Raw genomic sequence first — 22,088 nt, 5'->3', positions numbered from 1 at the left:
CCCGCCACAGTCCCTAAGAAATAAGCATACGCTAATGACCTGGCGATCTTACATGCTGACGTGAATTGGGGTCCTGTCCGATTTGCCTCCTAAAGTGAAGAATAAAGCTTGGTAAACGCTAAAACGTGTCGGCTGCTTTCCACATTAGTGTCAACGAAGCTAATCGCGTACTGTCTGTCAATCAATACCAATGGAAGAACTTTGGATTTCCTCGTCGAACCCACTTACCTCGGCGTGGAGGGGGGCAAAATCTGTTTGCCCAATTGCACCCTACAAACCTTCGGGTTTTGACCTGCCTGGGCGGGCCTGGACTCACTTTAACAGGCTGAGAACAGGGGGTCGGGCGTTTCAGACATTCCATAAGCAAATCGGGCTTGGCTCCTTCTGCGGTCTGCGATTGTGTCTTGGAGTAACAGACTGCAGACCACATAGTCACGGTGCCCCATATATCGCACACGAAACGGGACATCTGGTCTGACACTTTTGGATGATGATCCGCTGGCTTCTTAACTGCTGCCCGGATATTTAAAGTGGAATAAGAATGATCGTCCATACGAAAGAAGAAGATTTTATAAAAGCTGGATTAGATCTTAAAATTCCACTTTTCATAACCGTTGTATTAAAGGTACACAAAAGAATTTAACTGCGAACCACTCAAAGCCAAAATATTCATGTGGTGTTATTTTGCTTGTGAGCTTACAATATTAGCAACCCCAGGCCCGTTGTGTTCTATACCACATCTATGTATAGATTGCGGTACATCAATCCCAATTAAGTTTGGCGAAAGGGTAGAATAGAATGCTGTAGATTGTAGCCGGACTCGGGACGACGGGTCTACTCAATTAGGAGTCGGACTCCTAGAAAGTTACTAAAATATTAAAGATATAGCTGCTGGTTGTTTTAACTAAAATCGTATACGGTCTCGCAACTACTAATCAACAAACTGGCAAATTAAAGTAAACATATTCCTACCTTCTACCTTTACCCACATTGCAGTAGCCTATATGCCAGGGGTGGGCAAATATTTTGAACCGCTGGCCGCATGAGAAACTTTAAAGGTTGTGGCGGGCCGGGTCAAAAATATGATCTCAAATACACGCAATATGACGTCATACTCTGGCGGTATAAAACAAATAAGCTAACGAACTTGTTATATTACGTTTGAAGTTGTGCGAAAATGTGCCGTTTAGCTCGAATTTAAAGAGGGTTACAAGACGTCGCGCGAAGCGGAAAAAAAATGCAACTATATTTGTTGTAAAATCCAAAAAAATTAGATTTCAACACTTAAACAGTGACTCATTGACCACAAGATAAAAAATGTACATTGCTTGATATACTGGCATTTATTAAGTTGTGGTGGAGCGCGTTGACCCAAAAGTTAAGATTAAAATAAAAATTTGTTAGGCTTTAGGTTACCGATGTGTTACTTGTGGGTAAACGGCCATATTGCAAAGACGGTATAAATCGGGATAAATAAACAACATGGTATTACCTAAATTAGGTTGACAAAATGTGAATCGATATGTTTCAGAGATAAGAAAACGGAGACAGTATTTCGTGCATATTTTAAAGACGGATTACTTTCAACCAAAGCGCAAAAAAAATAAATAATGGGCTATGTTTGTTAAACTTTCATTAAAGAGACTGCCACATTGCAGATGACGCTATTTGCCTGTAAATATCGCGTGGAACTTACGAGAAAGACAGAAGAGAATCGCACGAAGCGCGAACACAATTTCCGTTTTATAATTTAAAACAGGCTAAAAAAGGGGTCATGACTTGACTCGTCCCTGGAAAAAATGTTTACGATACAACCAAACATGTAGAAACATCCACTTGTTTTCTCTTATCCCATGCACTTTGAGGATAATAAGCCGCGGGCCGGCTTAAATTGCTTGGCGGGCCGGATCCCGCCCGCGGGCCGTATGTTGCCCAGGTCTGTTATAGGCTATATCAAGTGAGAACGGCATTGGCAAGTATAACTTAAAATATTTTCTGGTGAAGGTGGCCGATTTTTAGGTCGAATCTATATCTAAATTTGGTAAGGTTTCGCATTTAACACCCACTTCTCCAAGGCATTTACCGCCCATATAAGCGCGTTTAACTGACCGCAAAAAACAATTTTTTTTAATGGAATTCGGCCGATTAAAGCGCCAGTGAAATTAACATTGAGACCGAAATATACAATTTTGGCAGTGTAGTAACGTAAACACTCGCACCTCTGACGGTTCTTTATAGGAGTATAAATCAATTGGCAGCTGAATTCCTAACAGAGCACCATCACCTCCTTCATGAGAGCACCACCTCCTTTATGTTGTGCTAATTGAACAGAGTAAGTGGTAATCGACATAGAAACAATTACGACAACGAAGCAGGTATATTTATTCATATAATACGTCGTAGGTAACACAGTTAACAGCATATTAAAGACAAAAAAGTGCAGTCTTAAACAGAAGCAGATCCAGAATCCTTGTTTCTGGGTGCATGGATGTTTTTGAAAAAAATCGACTTTGTATTGTTTAAATTGGAAAACTGACATTTTTGAGGTTGCGATGAGACGCACGACGCTTTTGGCTAAGACAGCGGTTCTCAACCAGTAGGCCATGGCTCACTGGTGGGCATAAGAACATTTAAGGTGGGCCACAGACCAATATAAAAAGCTAGATTTAGTTTCATTTGTGTCATTATATTTAATTTTACAGGAATAATGGCTTAGGGAGGAATTAAAAAGGAATATAAATTTATTGTTCAGCCGCGAGTATCTCACTAATGCACGGTTGAATAAATAATCCGTTTTGAAAAATGTTCTGGTGTGTTTTGTTCTAAACCTATTTTAAAACTTTTTCTTTCATAAAAATTCTATTGGGCCACAGAATTTTTTTGCAACGTAAATGGGCCACGAAAGAAAAAAGGTTGAGAACTACTGGGCTAAGACAATTTTATCAAAATCGGCTAAGACAGGTTAAACCAAATGGCCGGTGGTATATTTTCTTAATGATCCTAAAATACGTTTATTAACAGGTTATTCCTGGAGGTTAGTGCTTTAATTTACGCTCTTATTTACGTCTGACACCAAAATCCCGTATAACGAATTTACAATTCACTGTATAGTAAAACGTCTTTGTTTTATACCACAGAAACCCTAATCGTCTGTGCCGATTAGTCGGCTACAGATATTAGCAGGTCTCGAATACAATTCATAAAACAAAAAATATTAGCAAATGGCGGATACCTTTTGAGCTTCAGGTACTTGTCCGTGATATTAGAAAATAAACAATAAAAAACAAGGCAACCAGAAAAGAGATGACATAGCACATCACTCGGCGGTTACCACGCCCTGAGTCAAGCATCTTGGAAAATCTTGTAACGGTTCCACCAAGCAATCCAGTTGTGCTCATAAAATCAGAACCCTAAACATAGTTTAAAGGCTTAATTCTGGTATTTAATGGTAATCCATCTTGTCTAGTTATTTGTTGCACCAATGCTTCCTAACTTTTAAAACTCCAACTCTCTATGTTCGGCTGTGATAAACACAACCATTCTTGTTGTCTGCTTAAAAGTAATGTGCAGCTTAAAGGGATTACTGTTGCATTATTTTTTCATTTGCCAGTGTTGTGAACAAGGGATTTTTAAATGACATCCCAGTCAAATAATTCCAAATCTTTTTTTAGGGTGCAGTTGACTTGATGTACCTTATGGTCTTTTGCTGCACCCTAGAACAAACAACTGTAATTTGCTTTGCAAACTTTGTTCTGCATCCTGTTAGTTATTTTTCCAAAATAAATAAAAATATCTTACCAGACAACAAGTCTAGTCTATATCCATGTCATTAGTTACTAAAGTCAAGTTCTATGTCAAGTCCACTTCTGTCATTTTTGTCATTACACTTTTGACATTTGCATATCAAAATTATCAAACGCTACTTATAGAGATGTAGAACTATTGTAAAAGTTATAGGCATACAAACAACTGAAATCAGTATGCAAACCCAGTTTGGGAAGCTGTGTGTTGGATGGTGAATATTAGGGTTTTTAAGCTGTAAAAATATAACAATACAGAACTTAAAATAATCTAAGTGTTATATTTTAATGTACCTAAAATCTAGTTTTGCACAAACACATTAATTATATCAGATATTTTTAGCACAGGTCTTAGAATTAAAAAAAGTGCCATAAAAAGATATATATATATGGTTTGCTAATACAAAAAAGGTTTAAATATATTATACCATGCCATCCAGGTATGTGTTATCATCTTCTATGCCATCCTTCATATCAACACTAATCTGAAATCAGCACAAAACTGTTATAATCATGAATTGATATAACATAGAGTTTAAAACACACAAAACAAATCGGATATATAATTCTTGCCATTTTAAGTCTTGAAACTTTACTCGCAAGCTGTTCTGCCATTCTGTTGTTTTCTGCTTCTAGAATCTCTTCTCGATTTGGTTGTTTTCCTTCTGCAATAAAGCCTGCATTGAAAGCAACGAATGAAGTACACTTTAAAAAAAGCAAAAACTAGAAGCATTTAACAAATTAAATATATGACATGCTACTTTCTACTTTTAATTTTTAGAACGGTACTTGTAAATGAAATTTAATATTATATGTCATTCGTCTTTGAGTTAATATTGATTGGGGTTTAAATAAAAATAAATTACTTGCCTTTATTCCAGTCAGACATGATGTTATTTGGCAAACTTTCAACCCAGAAGCCACAAAAGAAGTTTCGGACAAGTTATGATAAGTGCGCCAAACTTTTTGTATTTAACGGTAAAACAGGGCTGATGTGCTTGTACAGTAATATGTTTGGCTGGTCACAAAACAAGGTTTTCTAAAATAACAATTCTACTATAATGAAAACAAGAAAACATTAAAACAGCTGACTGGCTATTTGAGTCGGTTCCACGTCAACTAATAGAGCATACGTAAATGCCACAAAAGTAGACTTTAATTCTACCAATAACTGCCACATTATACCCGGATCCAAACAATACAAAAAAATATATTTAAGTTTGATCTAAATTGAATTATGATTAAAACTTCGATTTGGTTGGGAAAAGCTCTGGTTGGCAATAAATAAAAAAGATTTTAACAAAAAAAATGTCACGCTATGGTTCAATAATTTAACACAATTTAAAAATTACCTAAAGTGAAACCGTGGATGATAAGTTTAAAATCACCGAATTCGTTTGACGTCTGTTTTCGATAACAAGGGAGCCGTTTCCGTTTTAATGCTTTCGCAGAAACAGCGTTTGTTTAATTTCTAAGTTCTTGCACGAGAGCAATTGCTTTCCGTTAACAACAGTTGATGTAACGCATTTAGTACAGTGCGCGATTTTCTACTGTTCATGATGCGTCAACATTAGCTCTGGGCCTCCACGACCATTGACGTCGTCACATGTTTGCCCAACGACCTTTGACAACGCCGCGCTTGCTTTTTTGCTTGCAGGTTTCGTTCGGGCAATAAGAGAGGCGTCCAACGAAATAGCTCACCAGATGAGTTTGACGCCGATTCGGGTATTAAGGTCAGTGAGGAAATTTTGTCTTCACAAAAAATATTTAACGTCCAGCTGTATGGCAATTTAATCGTAGAAAATGTTATTATAAACTTACTGTACTCATAACATTATTGTGATGCTCATTTGTATCTCCAATTAATTGTGTTTTTGTCTAAAAGTTGGCAATGACTTATTTTTGTAACAAAATTATACCAAACAAACTTTTCTGTAAGCTCAAGAAAACTAAATACTTAAGTTGGTGTCTAGGTCTGAAAGCTAAAATAATAATCTTATGAAATTATAAAATATCACTTTAATCAATTAAATGTTGTAATTTGGGTAAAATACACAGTATGTGTTCAATATTAAATTTACTAAAGTTTCCAATTATTTTATTTTAGAGCCTTTTATTACACCGTAAGAAGTCGGCATTTTCTGAGAATGCTCAGGTTGGCTGCGTTATACGGCTTGTTGGCTGCATTCTTATATCTTTACATAACTTCAAGCGTGTTCTTTGTCAGTGCTGGACTCTTGGCTGTTTATCTGGCAATGGGTGGATGGAAATTTGCAGACGTTGTACTTCATACATTGGCAAGAGATGTAAGGTCAGCAGTTTAATAGTTGAATTATGTCTTTTACCTGATATTTGAGAAAAATTATAAAGATTGTAAAAACTGTTTTTAATAAAACTGCTGTCATTGATCAAGTTGTCTCAGTGCTTAACACCTTTTTGGCTAAATTTATTATACAAATTCAAAGTTTTATTGTACAATAAATCTATTTATTCTCTATTTCAATTAATTTATCTTTGCTGACTTTTGAAATAATGGATTCATGTTCAATTATTTTTTCAGGGCTTTAAAAGTTCTACTAACATTTAAGCTTCTGCAATCTCGCAACGTCAAACACAATCGAACAATCCCAAAGGTTTTCGATGAAGTTATGCGCAAACATCCACAGAAAATTGCCATTCAGTGGGAGGATGTTGTGTGGACATACCAGGATCTATTTGAAAATGCGAATGTGATCGCTAACTATTTCCGGTTAGTATATTTTAATAAATTTGCAATTTTTAATAAACTATTTTTTTTGTTGTTGGAAAATTTGGGTGAAAATATATACAAGTCAATATGTGAGATGGTCAGATGGGACACAACTAGGGTGCTACTAAAGTTAAAATAAAGCTCAAGAATGCGACAAACCTTGTTTTCTCAATTTAAAAAATGATTCCTTCATTTGGAACTGGTTTATTTTATACCAAAAAGAGCACATAGGTGATGTCATGTGAACCTAAACTATTTAGATACATTAGCAAGTAAGTAAGTAAGTAAGTAATGTTTATTTTTCGTTGACGCTGAAATTAAAATACACAAATATATGAAAAAACAAATTCATGCACGTTACGGCCGAAGCAGCGATGTGTCCAATTGACCTTCCAGTCAGCTGCACGGTAAGGTAGGATTATATTAAGGCAAGTTATACTAATGTTTTATTAATTGTAACTATCAACTTAGTATCAAGAGTATACAACCCCAATTCTTGTTGCTATTTTTGCGAACTAAAACCAAATAAATTCCATCTTGTTAAGTCATGCCTCTTGTCAATCCTCTTTAAATATGCCAGGTAATGCCACTAATAGTCAACAGAACAGTCTTAAGAACAAAACCCTTATTTACATTATAAAATATCTAGGATATTTGTAACCTTATTTTGTTGTTAAAATTCTAAAGTTTTCCGTTAGACTTGCGTTTTAAACATTGCTGTCTCGAAAATCATACAAATTTTGTTTGATAATGTTACTTTTGGATTTTGTTAAATCTGCAACATTGGCAACTTTAGAGTTTAAAAAGTTTTAACCAAAAAAAAATTAGAAACATTGCTTTCTGGAAAGTCATACAATACTATTGGATATATGAATAATATATAGTAGCAACAGTAAAATTACATTTTTTAGTGTTTATAAATCGCAGTGTTTTGTGATTTTGTGCAGCAATCAAGGTTTTGGCCATGGCGATGTGATTGCCATTTACGTTGGAAATCGCCCAGAGTTTGTAGCATTGTGGCTTGGGCTGGCAAAGATTGGAGTGACGTCTGCTCTTATAAACTTCAACTTACACAGTGATGCACTTGCACACTGCATCAATATCTCGCAAAGCAAAGCTGTCATTTTCACAGGTGCAGGTGGTCAAGGTAAGTTGGTGTTAGTTGTATTTTGTGTTACTTTTTTAAGTTCAGTAGTAGGAATGTCTGATAATATCATCCAAATTAGTTCAGAATTTGTAGTATTTTTTTTTACTTTGAAATGTAAGTTTCTTCAAATAATAACTTAATTAATTAACGCAAAGGCGAAAATAATCAGTAACCACTGTATGGTAATAATTGGTATTGTTCTACAAATTCAAGTGTTAGACATCCCTAATCAGTGTTTTTTTTTTGATAAAATGTTACACTGTTTATTGTGACTAATTTCCAAAGTGGTCAAAAACGAATCATATAATTCACTTTGAAAAACTTTTTTAATATTTACAATACAAAATAGAAAATACTATCCCTATCTCCTCAGAAAAACTGGAAAAAAATAGCATATATTAATGCCTGTAGTTTAATTAACAGCTGTGGAAGATGTTAAAAGTCATCTGAAGGGTGATCCGAAGTTATACTCAATCTGCAACGAAGAGAATCAACCACTATTAGCGGGTGCTGAAGATCTGGATGTAGTGATGGCTTCTGGCAGTCGATTACCACCAGAGGCACCAAAAGAGGCATCATACTTCGACAACCTGTTGTACATTTACACTTCTGGTACGACAGGATTGCCGAAAGCCGCCGTGATCACTCATTGCAGGTTCGTTTGTATTTGCTTCGCTGTTAACCGCCTCGACCGTGTTTACACAGCAAAGTAGCGACTTACTAGAACACTCTTTCTGCTCTGCTTGCTTCACTTAGTTTTTTGTTCTAGTTTACAAAGCATGCAATAGTTCTTTTGGCGTGCTAACAATTCATTAATTGCAGGTTGCTTAACTTCAAACTCTACTAAACATCAATTAAAATTTGTTTTTTCTAAATAAGTACACCTTGTTTTAAGTTAATCGTTAAATCCATAGATCCTATGTATAAATTAAGGACCAGTTGATGTTTTAATAACTAATTATCTGCTAATCGTGAAAAAGGGCAGGTTGTGTTAGATATCTCTTAACAAATCCGTTAACATTCCTGCTAGGTTTTACTACATGTGCACCATGAGCCATTACATGGTTGGCTACAGACCAGACGACAACGTGTATTGCTCCCTTCCACTCTATCACTCAAATGGAGGAATTGTTGGCCTTGGCCAGTGTCTTTGTCATGGCAATACAATAACAATTAGATCAAAGTTTTCCGCCAGGGCGTTTTGGACAGATTGCAAGAAATACAACTGCACGGTAAGCAAATCAACACTCAAAAAATGGAATGTATTAATCAATGGTGTACGACTCGGAAATATGTTTTGTTATTTCTTGTATTGGATGCTTTTTGTAACAATGGTTTTTCAGTGTTGCTCTTTAGGAACCACTTGTAAATGCTTGTTGGTGATATTGCGTTATCTTTGACTTGATTAACTAAAGTTGCGTCGTGACTTTCACAGGCGGGTGTAAAAAATACAACATTGGCCGCAAGCAACTTGCAAGCAAACATAAGCACGTCGAATAAACAATTCACTGGTTTTAAGTATCACGGATTTTCACTAAAGCGTTTTTTGTTTTACTTTATGTTAAGTCAAACGAACCATCTTAACCAGAATTAGAGTTACAAGTTGGCGTTTTGAAACTAAACGTTTGCTGCATTAAAGAGTTTCTGTTAAAATATTTCTACGCTATTTGGCAGTACAACTGAGAACTCCCATCAATATGATACATCATTTCCTGTGTTTTATTGTTAACACTTATCCTGTTTGAGCAAATAGATGTTGTATGAGGTTACACCCGACATGCTTATTTGTCCGTTGTTTTTCAATCTCACTGCACACGCTTTATTGGGTATCTTTCGGTTCGTGTTCTTTTTCAAACTTTATATCAAACTCGAAAAACTTATGTGACGCACCGAGTCCAAAGTCCAACAATGTCAGTTAAAAACGATGCCGCGGGGGTATTACTGCCTTTGAGTTAAATGCTGAATCGTGACAACAATTTTACACCCATAATCACATCCTGGATCAAGTGGCAAAATATAGTTTTTAAAAGTAAAAGCGTCTTTTTCGCACAAGAATGTCCTTGCTAGACGTACAAAGTCCACGTCTTCTGTGAAAAAAATCTTTGAAGGCCTGAAAACCAACACGAGATATGCACGGATGCTTGAATCGTAAGACTGTCTGATGTTAAGTCCAAAGTCCAACTTTGAGAACGCCTATGCAACTTAGATTTTTTTTTTCAAAAAAATAAAGTCGAATAGATCACGTCATGACAAGGTTGGTTTCCAGAAATACAAAAGGGGTTTTTCAAATTTTCTGCTTGGGAAATTCCACTATTTTCCGTCTGTCGTTCATGAATAATGACGTCATAAAATAGTGAAGGTATGACGTTGTAAAATAGTTTTTATAGTGATTATTTTATTAGCGATTCTAATTAAAAACAGCCAATTAACTTCACGTAAAAGCTTCCAGTAAAAAAGTGTTAGCTTTTGAACACTTGATCTTAGAATATGCATATAGAAAATAATTTTTGCGGTAACTATATCAATACATAAAAAAATAAAAGTTTACTATCTTGTTTAAAGTTGGTCCTCTACATCGGCGAGATCTGCCGCTACCTGCTGGCCCAGCCGACTAAAACCACCGACAGACTTCACAACGTCCGGGTTGCCTGTGGCAACGGCCTTCGACCAGAAATTTGGACGAACTTTGTCGAAAGGTGCGTTTTTGTTGCAGATGAAATAACTTCGAAATTTATCGAAATTTATCAGATTAAAATTATATTGGTCTACGAAAGCTGGTTAGTTGCCTTGACGGCATCTGTAAACTTTTGGGCTTGATAATGAGTCTCAAAGCCAAGAAGGTCGAGAACGTCGACATCATCTTGATAAAGACGTTTTGATACATACTGGTACCATCATCAGTTAATGTTTGGAGATTCATTATCAAGCTACATAACAGATCCGTGCATGGTGTACCTAAGTATTTTAAGGTGGTATTATCTTGGCGATCTGCATGTTTTAAATTTTTTTTTTTTTTTTTTTTTTGTAGCAAATTAGTTGTAGCATGGTACGCCTATTTTTCCGTTACTGGGTTCTCAAATAAATGCCATACTTTTTACCGCAGATTTAACATCGCCCAGGTGGCGGAGTTCTACGGCGCGACGGAGGGAAACGCCAATATGATGAACATCACCAATAAAGTGGGATCTTGCGGCTTCATGTCCATGATCGCCCCTAGTAAGTAAACGTCTGGTGCCGCACTTTGTCCCATTAAATTAACACTTTCTGTCACTGCCAAACTGTTTTGCACTGATATCCTTTGTGGTGTGGCGGGTTTGTCTTGCCAGCAGAATACGGACAGAAAAATATGTTTGAACAAGAAGTTATTAAAACAAAAGTTGCGAAAATAAATTGTCGAAAAAATGTGGCAACTTTCCGCGCAGTGTTAATGCATTATTTTATTTTATGTTTGGATGACCGTTAATAAAGGTTTTTTATTTGTGTGTAGGTGAAAAAGAGTGTACTACGACACTCGCTTTGACCTATATATGATGTATTTTGACCTCATTCTCCTCTAAATAGATTCGACCCCGTTCCACGGATCTTGCTCTCTGTTGTGCTGACATTTACCGCAAAAGCGGCGAACGTGTTGTTTAAAGGGCCTATTCATACGCAGATCGTTTTGAAAACGTGTTTTTCGCAGGCGCCTACCCAATCTATCTGCTCAGGATTGACGAGGACAAAGAACTGGTGCGAGGCAGCGACGGCCTATGCATCAAGTGTGAGCCCGGTAGGTCACCAGAGAGTGCCACGAGCCAATTTGTTGTGTAGGCAGGCCTGGCACATTTAAATTATTCAAAACGTCCCCTCACCGCCAACAACTGTTCGTTCGTATGTTGTTTCTGCTACTAATCATCGCTAATTGTTCCCAATTAGTTCGATGTGTCTATGGTTATTTATGAAAGTTTTGAATATCCTAAAGTCATTATTTTCATTTAAATTGGCGGTGAGCTATCTTTAAATCGGTACCTTCGGTAAACATGACTACTGCTATTACCCCAAGAATCAAAAAACGCAAAATACGGGGTTTTGACATATTGTGGCTTTAGATCCGAATTAGTAGTAAAAATATCTTAATGTACCTAAATTTAATAGACTGTTTAGAGTAGTACCCTAATTTTTCCCACACGAAATATCCCTGTTTTGTGCTTTATAATGTACAATTGTACATGGCAAGATATATTTTTATTCCGTCTTATTGTATTTTCGCCTATTGGCCGCAATATTAACAAAAACAGCTCTATTTTTCACTATCCAACAATTGCTTGACAGGCGAGTACGGCATGTTGGTGGGTAAGATTGTGAAAGACAGCCTCACACAGAGATACGATGGGTACGCCGATGCATCCGCCTCCAAAAAAAAAGTGGCCTTCGACGTTTTCCAGAAGGGAGACAGTGCGTTTATGACCGGTAAGCGACATAATGTAGCATTACACTTCGACAACTTGTAAAAAGACAATCTTTTGATCCGAATCAAACCGTCTTTAGACCTACTCACCACAAAAGGTATTTATGGTAATGGGATAACCAATTAACCTGGATCAAAAACAAGTGTATACATACAGTCATACACTGCTAATTTTATGGCCGATTTCACAATTTTTTAACTATTATTGTGTTTTTCCTTATGAGTGTCATTCTGAATGCAATTCGCCTATTAGAGGTTCAACCGTTCATCGGTTTTACTATGTTTAATTTTAACTGATAATGACATGGATTATAACCGAAGCGTTTTAAGGGAGGAAATGTGTCGCTTTCATCAAATATTTTGGCTTTTATATTTTTTTGGAGTTTAACATTTTTATGAGAAAGCAGTAAATTTCGTTTTGACGTAAAATCTGCCTTATGGCATCGATATAAATTAAACTACAAAAGGTTACACCAGCGGTTCTCAACCTTTTTATTCTCGCGACCCCCTTTAAGTTTTCGATAACTTGCGCGACCCCCCAATTATAGTGTATGATAAATAAACCTGAGTAAATAAAAAACACATTTTAAAATTGGCAAAATTCAAAAGGGAAAAATCTTTAGGATTGTATCAAAATTTGGCTAAAATGTGCTATGCACAACAAGCTAAAGTTACGGTTTGCCCAGGTTTGCCCATCAAAATTTGGCTAAAATGTGCTATGCACAACAAGCTAAAGTTACGGTTTGCCCATCAAAATTTGGCTAAAATGTGCTATGCACAACAATTTTTCAATTAACGTTGTTAAAGTTGGTATAAACAAAGTTTGTAGGTCTCGTGAGACCGTGATTTTACTTCATCCCACAATGTTTCAAATAAATTCGGCCAAATTAGGACAGAAAGCTTACTGTCCTAATGATTTACAAACCGTCGGACACAGCAGTTAAATTAGGACAATTTATTGTTTTTGATTCAAATTTTAGGCCTTCTGGCAATCCTGGTTTGTGCGTCCGTTTTTTTTATTATACATCGTTTGACTGAAGCTAGGCTTGATTCATTAATTGAAAAGTGTAATCGTGACGTCATAAACGCGTCAGGTTCACTGCAGCAAAAGCCGCACAAAGACAAATGTTAGACTGGCGGTTCTTTTGCTCCTTCTATACCAGGGGCGGGCAACTTTTCCGGTTGGCGGGCCAGATATGGGAAAATGAAGTACCTGGCGGACCGGATTAAGTACTACCAAAGTTGTTATCATCAATCTGTTTTATATATAAACGAGTTGAAAATAAAACACGTGAACCGTTTGATACGCTTTGTTCAGCTTATGACTCAAACAGCAAAAGTGGCGCACCACAAACTAGCATGATTTTTCGTCAAATTAGTATGCTTGGTGTAAAATTTCTTATTTGTAAAATTGTTGTAAACCAACGTAGGACTTTCTATAAAAAACAAGTATTCAAATTTCAAATTGTTTTTGAAATTACTTGCAGTTCAAGTTGTGTTTAAAAGGTGCAAAGCTAACTTCAAAACCTTTATATATGCCATTGTGTTGCTACTGTTTCATTACAGAATAATATTCAAAACACGCCCAGGAAGTTATTTAATAACCTAGGCCCTAGTATCATTTTCCAAAGTGTTTCAATGTCTTTCGTTTTGTTTCCTAAAATGTGTAGGTGTGGCAACCCTCAGCGGAATACCTTCTATTTACGCTTTAATCACTCAATTTTAGCTGTTCTCGTCCAGTTCCGATATTTCCAAAGGCAGCATTTCAAATCTCGCTAACTAACATTGCATGGCATTGACAGGCGACGTGCTGACCATGGACAAGTACGGCAACTTCTTTTTCAAGGACCGCACGGGCGACACCTTCCGGTGGAAGGGCGAGAACGTGTCGACTGCCGAGTGCGAGGCAGAACTGGCCAAGGTGCTGGCCAACCAGCATACGGTGGGAGTGTACGGTGTCGAAGTGCCAGGTAAGTACATTGTGTAGCTTCACTGGCTGCTTATTCATCAGGGTACGAATTGTTTGGTGAAACTAAAAAAACAGATTTCCAAAATCAAACAAAAGTACTTCGGACTCTCTTAATGTCAGGGCAGCGATTAAAATTTTTTTCCGATCTTGCTTTAGGAATTACGACACTTGGTATTTTAAATCGTCAATTGCTCTTGACAAACGCCTCCGACTCCACTAAGTGGCATGTTTACTAAACCGTTTTTGCGTGACGGGTGTGGGCTATATCCAGGGTCATTTGCGTTACTCATTAACAAAGTTGCAGAGTCGATGTTTTATCGCTTTACGACATGTCTGGTGCCGTTAAATGCGTTAAATAATGTTGGGAACGTCCCAGGTGCTGAGGGCAGAGCAGGAATGGCTTGCATTATGGACCCAGACAGAGAGGTGGATCTGGAGGCGTTCTACTCCGGGGCCAAGAAGGAGTTACCACCCTATGCCATGCCCTTGTTCATTCGGTTGACAGACCACGTGGAAGTGACCGGTATGTAACATGGCAGTTGTTTCCACCGTTTTTTTTTTCACATAACGTTTTCAGCATAATATTAAGCTTTCGGAATAATTTCAACGCGGCCGTAATTCATAACTTTAAACAAATCTGCCTGCATTTGCAAATACAATAGCGAACTTATAATTGCAGCACTGGAGTCGCTTAAGTTAACATTGCTCAAAACACAAAATGGTACATTCTTAAACTGTTGCCCTACATTTAAACATCTCAATATTGAGTACACCCGCAGATCCCTGCAGTCGGTTTGTCTAGTATTTGATTTTTCATTAAATCTGTCCTTCACTAAACATTAGTTTGTGAGTTTTTCATGTTCTTAGTAATAATTTAGCCTTGAATTTGATTGATAACGATTTACTCATTTTATTACAGTTCTTAATATCTATGCACGTAAAGGCACATCAGTTTTGCGTAACCGATTATAAATGATTAATTTGTTTTTGCAAACATGGAAACCTAACACGTTCAAGCAAAGCATTACTTTGTAAACAGAGCGGCACTCATAACTAACACTTGCTGACTAACCCTCTATCTGATTTATAATAGAAAATACACTTTTTTTGCGTTGGCACTAAATTCGGCTTGTTAATCTCCAAAAACACACTCTTGGTAACTTTTAAATCGCACGTGACTATCGATGTATTGGGACAATGATCCTGAAATGTCCGTTGACGCTTATTTTTACTTTTTCGCTGCCAGGCACTCACAAGATTAAGAAGGTGGCGCTTAGAAAAGATGGTTACGATGTGTTGGTCGTCAATGACCCCCTCTATTTCCTGGACGCCTCTCAAGGAAAATACGTGCCGCTAGACGGCGCCCTTCACCAGAAGCTTATCGACGGTTCGATTCGAGTTTAATCCAAAGGATTTGTTTCTAACCCTTTCTTAAACGAACTGACTTGCTTTTATTAGTGCTATACAAAAAAAAATTGTTGTACTGGTCTTTTTATAGCTTTTGTAGCATGAGAATCAAATTTTGATTTAATTTGTGACATCTTTTCTGTGCAGTATAATTGTGAACAAGGCTGCGAAGTCGGTTTAAAGTAACTTGAGTTTTACTATGGCCTAGAAAATAAAGTCGAGCTTGATTTTAGACTATGTACAAATATATATTTATATCTCTCTATATGTAATTGACAAAAGTATAAAGTAATTGACAAAAGTATCCAGGTTACTCGCCGGGTTGTGGACATACAGAAATCCAATTATAAAGAGTGTTATATACAGCCATTCAACCACAATATGTGGGTGCGAAAACTCCACTCTATGCAATTCCATCCTTAAGACTTACAGTTTGTGACGTTATAGTTTCTGAACTTGCTACAACGCAAGCGCACGTCAAACTCTACTCGATTCCCAAGTCTAACTCCAGCCAAATAAACCGACTCCGCAACTGGTTATGAGCCTCTTGTACTTCGTGTACCGTTTATATGTTCAATCTAAGCTGCACAGGGCATAATCTCATTACAATTGTTTAAAAAAATACTATTGAGGACTCCTCATTACTTTCTGGTTTAATAAGTTTATTTTCTAAGTCGTTTAAATGTAAGATTAAACAAAGCATCTTGCTATAATTATGGGTTTAATTTTCTATTTCTCCCAAGCCCGATCAACAGTTTAGACCTTGGCCTTCTACAGTTTCGCTTGTGTATGACAAATAATTTTAGGTCACCGTTAAACTAAAAATAACTTCACAACTCGTTCAAAACATTGCAGTATTTTTGTGATAATGCGGTTTTGGCTATTTTAGCTGCGTTCTGCGTTAAATTTGTTGAAAAATTCACATTCTTAACAATGAAGATTTTTCGACAAACTTAAGGTTAACGCATTTTGTTGTATAAATCTTTACATGAACACAGGGTTTTTGTCAGGAATCAACTAAAAACCCATGGTTTAATCGGTTAAAGGGCCACATATGTTAAGTACTGATTTATGTAATCGTGCATTTTTCTTTAATTTTTAGTAATGTTGTGAAAGGCAGTTTTCAGGTTTGCTTTTTATGATTGCGCCTTGCGTGATTACGAACAACCGTGTGGTTTGACGAAATTTTAGAGTCATTTAGACTTAAGCGTCACCTATACTGTACTGTAATTACAAAGTGGTGCAATTTCGGTGTTAAACAAGCGGAACAATTGTAATGGTTGTCGGTCGCTTGGCGCATAACAACGCACAAAATTAACTTCAAATCTTTCAAAAACTTTACTTACTTAATCTGTTACTACGCCTTTAAAACGTTTTATGCGATGCCACTTTATTGGATAAAACAGCTTGCTTTGTGAAAATTTTCTGTTTTTCGTGATTGCAGCTTTTCGAAATACACTCGTTTGTCAATCCACAACAGGCGCGGATCTAGGATTTCAGTTTGGGGAGGGCCATGCATTTTTTTCAGATATGACGTCACAATTTTTTGAGATATGACGTCCCAAAAGTATACCATTGCGTGACGTCATAATTCTAACTCCTGCAAAATAACGCGAAAAACAGAACTTTTGAAAGCACGAAAAAGTAATAAGGTTAGCCTCTACAGTGGGCCGGTTTCCTAGTTTGACCCGGTATGAAGATTATCGCTGAAAGACGCTACCATGTCTATTGTCTACACATCTTGCTTTTTCCCGAAAAGGCGAGAGCAACCTCACATGCCACCAAAAAAGCGCCTAGGCCACGTCGCAATAACACCATAGCGTTGTCTGCTGCGGTTCTTTCATGACACTTCTCTCAATTTTTAAGTTACTGTTAGTTGGTTTTTGCCAAATAAGGTTGCTGAAATGAGCAAAACTCTATATTCAAATCCTTACACAAGGGTCGGCAACCTTTGTGTAGTAGTCGCGGGCCAAAACCAAACTCAGAAAGGTCTCTGCGGGCTGCACAACATATGTTAAATGAGATTTTGTGTTATTACAACTTTATAACAATTGTGTATCAGGTGGGCCTCGGATTTTTTTGCACTTTAAAAACGTGTTTATAATTACTTTTAAGGATGCAGTAAAGTCTTGGCGCAAATTCGCTTAAAAAAGCGTGTACTTGGTTTAAAATTCGAGTCCACACGGCGTCCCCCCCCTACTACTATTAAAAAGTGTAATAAAACTACTTTGAGAAAACATGATTAATTTTACAGTTAATCTATTTTATTGTTTGTTAACCATTTGGGGCAAACCTGGCGAGCGAAGCGAGCGCGATTTTTTTGGTATACCGGTATTTCTTTTAAATTTCTTGTTTTTGTTACATTTAAAAAAAATTGTTAAAAACCATTTCGACGTGCGCAGTACAAAATTTTAAAACTGATATGTCCGCCAACTGGAAATTGTAAGGATAGAATAGCATGTGGTGGAATATTTTTCAACTGCCAGAAGTTACGCATCAAAGTTTAAACAACAGGTAAAAAAATCGTTTTATTGCATGTAGTTATCTTTTTACGTGTTTTTTCACTAAAACAACAGTTTAACAAATATACAAACTTCATGTAAATGTTTTATAAATATTCGCTAGTACTCTTCAAATATATTGTAGTTAGTTTGCAAATGTACGTTAATGATATTTCTGGCGTATCGAATTTAAAACAATTTTTAGCGGATGCGGTTTTAAATAAGGTGGTGTATAAACAGACAGATCACTTCCCCTGTTATTTAGCTGTTATACGTTAAAAACGAAAACACTCCGGGCATGAATAATTCTCAAACGCATTCAGAATAGTATTACTCTGTTTAAAGAATAGATACAATTTGGGCAATGCAGATATAAGCCAGGAAGAATTTGTAAAAACAAAAAAAAGGTTGGCCATATCATCAGCTTGAAATTTCGCCTTTAGCAATGTCTGTCATTTTCGGATATTTGACCTTCTTTTTGTCAAGTTGTTCTTGAGACCACATAAGCAGCTTCACAATGTTGGCTAGACGTGGCGATGAAATGTTGCTCTCATATTCCATAATGGCACGATTTACATGACTCCACACCTAAATAGTTACACATTGTGTTATTTAACTGTGTTTTATTAGGTTTGCACTAGTTTGTTATTTTATTACAGGGTGTTTATCCCAAGAAATCACTCTTCATTTACCCTGTTATTCAACAATTAATATTGATACTCGGATGGAAGTTGATAGCTTGCAAGAAAGACATAATAACTTTTATCTTTCAGCTGGGTTTTCAAATAACAATTTAATTTGGCCTATTTGTGCCTTTTTTTTAGATTAAGTGCCACGAAACACTAACTTTGTGTCTCTGTGCTGGAAGCAGGAGTTCAGCAAACGGCGAGTCCTCCGGTTTATCGAAGGCAAGCAAGGCGAGTGCTCGCTCCATGTCAGCTAAGCACTCTGGACTGTCTTCACCTCTTTCGGAGAGCTGCATCTGTGCAAACTCTAGCGCAGGCTCAGTTTTCTTTTCCCGAATCAACTCAATTAAATGTTGAAGCTGTACAAAAAGTCACAAATATTGTAATTGGGTGATAGCCAATAATGCATTTTGTTTAAAGTTGTTTGTCATATTACTGTACGTAACAGCATCATTTCAAAATACTTATTGGCCGTGCAACTATGCAGCATGGGCAACAAAACATTTTCATAGCACATATTTGTTTAATTATTGCAGTAATATTACTATTAACTGGTACAAATGTACAAAAGTGAAACATACAGAATGCTTTCAGGATATAGAGCTTGGTATGACAAACAAACTGAAAAATAGTTGTTTACAATTTAATTATATTGAAAAAGGGACTAGGTGAGGTGACCTTTTTTATACTTTAGTACATAATTGTATTTCAGTGTTAATGATATTTCACCTGCAAATAAAACAACAGAACTCTGTTATCATCAAGAAGCTCTGGGTGTAGGTCATTAATAAGGGAGACAGCGAGCTCAACTGACCCAGCCAGTATTGCATCGCGGACCTTGATTCGTGCATCCAGTGCATCTAGGCTTCTTCCTGCAGTGATTCCTGCCTCTTCTTCAAATTTTTCCGCTGCCTGTTTTAAGCGAACAAGAATGAACAACAATTAAATCAGACTAAAATCCTCTAACCTTGTTGACTGTTTGTGCTTTCCATGGTATCATTATTTTTACATTGTTTAGTGCCAACAAATTAATTTACAGTAATAAGTCTATGATCAACTGAACACCAATACAAGATAAAAAAAAATGGTTATCATGATATATAAACCCTAAATGATTTCTCATACACAATATGGTAACTTTTTACATTACATATTAGTGTAGTGTTAACACTTGCAAATAAAACCAAAGATAACTAGAACATTGCTAGTTAACTGAAGATTTATATCTTAACAGATATTATTGGGTTAACTTTCATTTCCAGGAGCACTGCATGCCAGTTATGAAGTAACACAAGGTGTTCACAAAGTTTATCCAGTGCCAGGATTTAAATCCTGATTAAATAATTATGGTTATCTTAAAGTCCTTTTGTTTGAGCAACACCACAGAAAATTCTGTCAATTAAAGTTGTGTTTTGTTGCAGCTGAAATTACCAGTGTTATAAATAAGACATTTTGAAGTCAGTCAAGATTTTCAAAAGCAACTTAAGTACAAGTCAAATCCACACAAAATAACAAGTTAAATCCTAGCCCAAGAAACCAGTTTCCCAAATCAAGTCCAAGTCAAGTCATTATGAGAGCAAAGTAAATTAAAGTCAAGCCATTGACATAAAAATATAACATTAAACTATTAAAATTGGTAAAGTTGTCAAGACTATTTATCAATACCTCAACAAAAAAACAACAAAAAGCAATGCATAGCAAGCAAATTGTTTACTGTGCAACATTTGAGTTAGATAAAGCATTTTTTTCTTAATCTTAACCAAGTTATTTGACACAACAGCTTAAGCTCAAGTCAAGTTGTTTGTCTAAAAGGCTTAAGTCAAGTTAGTTGAGTCAAAAAGACTAAGGACGCTAGTCTAGAATCCTACCACTTTTTTACAGTAACAAGACAAGTTGTCAAAATTGAAATTGCAAGGAAAAATATATATGGAGAAGAAATATAATAACAATACTTAACCCACCCAAACCCTGACCCTAACACAAATAATGTTAGCAATATAAACGCCCGAAAATGTAGTAGGATATTAGACCAGCAGCGTTGACTCTTAAAAGTCTAGTCAAGTAATTTTAAAAGAGTGAAGTGCATTAAAGTCTAGTGATTGACTTATGGCCATTGTACCACTGGTAACTATAGGATTTATTTGACGCAAAGCTTAAACAAACTGACCTCTTTGAATCCCTCGGATACCAGATAGTCCATAACCAAACGATTCATAACCGCCGATTCAATGTGCATGTTGTTAACTTCGTTTGTCCATTTTTCTTGACCAGAATTTTTGACGGATAGGTTGTCGTCTTCCATTTGAACATCCATGTTTAAATTTAAAATCAAGCCGCAAATGTTTTTCCGCAATTAAATTAACAACCGATCAGCTGTTCATGGCAAAAGTCACGTGATTTGGTCAGGTAAATGATCACCATTTAGCAGGTTATGCATGACTTAGTTCAGAGCAGTATTGTCAAAACTTCAGAGCAGTCATTGTCACACCAATGATACTATAATACCGGTATTATAGTATCATTGGTCACACTGAGTGCCTCGCGAGATTGCTAAGTGTGTCATGATTTTTTTTTTAATTTTAGAAAAGAAGATATTTATGTAACAAATACAAGCACGCAAGCATTTTAGACACGCACTACCCATAACGAAATTGGTAGGGGAAGTGCGGGACCCATGGAACATGGGGACCAATGGAACACTGACATATTGCGCCCCTTGTTGGCGGAACAAAATACAATTTTGGTTGTGGAATGAGATTTTGTGTACAGAACTTAAAAAGTTCTATAGCGTGCTTTTGGAAATGGTTGATTTATTCCAATTTTTCACTTTTCTAGGTACAAAATGTACTTTTTAGCTTGACATTCGTAAGGTGTTTTGATAGTCTTTCGGAAATTCTAAATCAGTGAATATTTTTTTGTGGAGAGAGGGGTTATCTAGGTACATGTTGAAAGTTAGTTTAATTAATTTGGTTTAGAGTATGGGCTAGTCATGAGTGTTTTTATTAAAAATGACGATTAGAGGACCTTTGGAACAGTCTGTTCCAATGGGCTCTCGATCTTTTTGTGATCATATTTTTGGGATTTTAAGGATATTAGTATGCCAACTTTTAAGACAAGAACATCTAATAAGGGGGTGTTCACAGAAGACAGGGCTGCGGAGTCGGGCTCGGACTCGGTACTCTAAGGAGTCGGATTCGAGACTCGAGTAAAACCACGTAAAACTACCAGAGTCCCGAGTCCGAGATGCGCATGCGCAGTACCAAAACCTGATATTGCCGTCAATTGCAGTTTGTTAAAGCGGAACAGCATATAGTGGATATTTTCGAATCAGTTATTGTGAGTGTATGAATTATATTACATCCCTCTAAGTGGATTGCGTAAT

General features: G+C 36.5%; 3 protein-coding genes across 6 annotated transcripts; 1 reads left to right on the top strand and 2 right to left on the bottom strand.

Moving 5' to 3' along the window:
- Positions 1-1,342: 1,342 nt before the first annotated feature.
- Positions 1,343-4,898, bottom strand: LOC146136165 (BET1-like protein). Of its 3 annotated transcripts, XM_083395473.1 has the most exons (5): positions 4,671-4,898; positions 4,374-4,477; positions 4,229-4,285; positions 3,233-3,410; positions 1,343-2,319 (listed from the first exon to the last, which is right to left on the bottom strand). In XM_083395473.1, the coding sequence occupies exons 1-4, from the start codon at positions 4,687-4,689 to the stop codon at positions 3,243-3,245; spliced, it is 348 nt and encodes a 115-aa protein (XP_083251599.1). In that variant the 5' UTR covers positions 4,690-4,898; the 3' UTR covers positions 1,343-2,319; positions 3,233-3,242. The 3 variants fall into 3 exon arrangements, with proteins under 3 accessions (XP_083251599.1, XP_083251598.1, XP_083251600.1); XM_083395472.1 differs by lacking the exon at positions 1,343-2,319 and having other exon boundaries at positions 2,359-3,410; XM_083395474.1 differs by lacking the exon at positions 1,343-2,319 and having other exon boundaries at positions 2,359-3,410; positions 4,374-4,465.
- A 300-nt stretch (positions 4,899-5,198) lies between these two features.
- LOC146136164 (long-chain fatty acid transport protein 4-like) lies at positions 5,199-16,990 on the top strand. 2 transcript variants are annotated; one of them, XM_083394989.1, is made up of 14 exons: positions 5,199-5,533; positions 5,908-5,955; positions 6,028-6,111; positions 6,361-6,549; positions 7,497-7,696; positions 8,120-8,351; positions 8,727-8,928; positions 10,259-10,392; positions 10,800-10,912; positions 11,379-11,465; positions 12,008-12,145; positions 13,946-14,113; positions 14,489-14,635; positions 15,359-16,990. In XM_083394989.1, the coding sequence occupies exons 1-14, from the start codon at positions 5,505-5,507 to the stop codon at positions 15,514-15,516; spliced, it is 1,929 nt and encodes a 642-aa protein (XP_083251115.1). In that variant the 5' UTR covers positions 5,199-5,504; the 3' UTR covers positions 15,517-16,990. The 2 variants fall into 2 exon arrangements, with proteins under 2 accessions (XP_083251115.1, XP_083251114.1); XM_083394988.1 differs by having other exon boundaries at positions 5,908-6,111.
- Positions 16,991-18,029: 1,039 nt separating this feature from the next.
- LOC146136163 (glucose-induced degradation protein 8 homolog) lies at positions 18,030-21,082 on the bottom strand. Its single transcript, XM_083395508.1, has 4 exons — positions 20,874-21,082; positions 19,436-19,618; positions 18,868-19,065; positions 18,030-18,608 (listed from the first exon to the last, which is right to left on the bottom strand). The coding sequence occupies exons 1-4, from the start codon at positions 21,018-21,020 to the stop codon at positions 18,441-18,443; spliced, it is 696 nt and encodes a 231-aa protein (XP_083251634.1). The 5' UTR covers positions 21,021-21,082; the 3' UTR covers positions 18,030-18,440.
- Positions 21,083-22,088: the final 1,006 nt, after the last annotated feature.

The sequence above is a fragment of the Ascidiella aspersa genome, chromosome 8 (assembly GCF_963924565.1).
Source record: "Ascidiella aspersa chromosome 8, kaAscAspe10.2, whole genome shotgun sequence".
Taxonomy (NCBI): domain Eukaryota; kingdom Metazoa; phylum Chordata; class Ascidiacea; order Phlebobranchia; family Ascidiidae; genus Ascidiella; species Ascidiella aspersa.
The sequence above is the reverse complement of the archived record's forward strand: the minus strand, read 5'-3'. Positions and strand labels throughout refer to the sequence as shown.

Excerpts from the sequence above, each read along its gene's own strand:
- LOC146136165 (XM_083395473.1), bottom strand. Across the intron at positions 4,286-4,373 it reads AAGTTTCAAGACTTAAAATG|ATTAGTGTTGATATGAAGGA; the intron begins GCAAGAATTATA and ends TGCTGATTTCAG. Across the intron at positions 3,411-4,228 it reads ACACATACCTGGATGGCATG|GGTTCTGATTTTATGAGCAC; the intron begins GTATAATATATT and ends AACTATGTTTAG.
- LOC146136164 (XM_083394988.1), top strand. The coding sequence starts at position 5,505 with ATGAGTTTGACGCCGATTCGGGTATTAAG. Across the intron at positions 6,550-7,496 it reads GTGATCGCTAACTATTTCCG|CAATCAAGGTTTTGGCCATG; the intron begins GTTAGTATATTT and ends GATTTTGTGCAG. Across the intron at positions 14,636-15,358 it reads AGACCACGTGGAAGTGACCG|GCACTCACAAGATTAAGAAG; the intron begins GTATGTAACATG and ends TTTCGCTGCCAG.
- LOC146136163 (XM_083395508.1), bottom strand. The coding sequence starts at position 21,020 with ATGGATGTTCAAATGGAAGACGACAACCTATCCGTCAAAAATTCTGGT. Across the intron at positions 19,066-19,435 it reads TTCTGTTGTTTTATTTGCAG|CTTCAACATTTAATTGAGTT; the intron begins GTGAAATATCAT and ends CTTTTTGTACAG. Across the intron at positions 18,609-18,867 it reads TTCCAGCACAGAGACACAAA|GTGTGGAGTCATGTAAATCG; the intron begins GTTAGTGTTTCG and ends GTAACTATTTAG.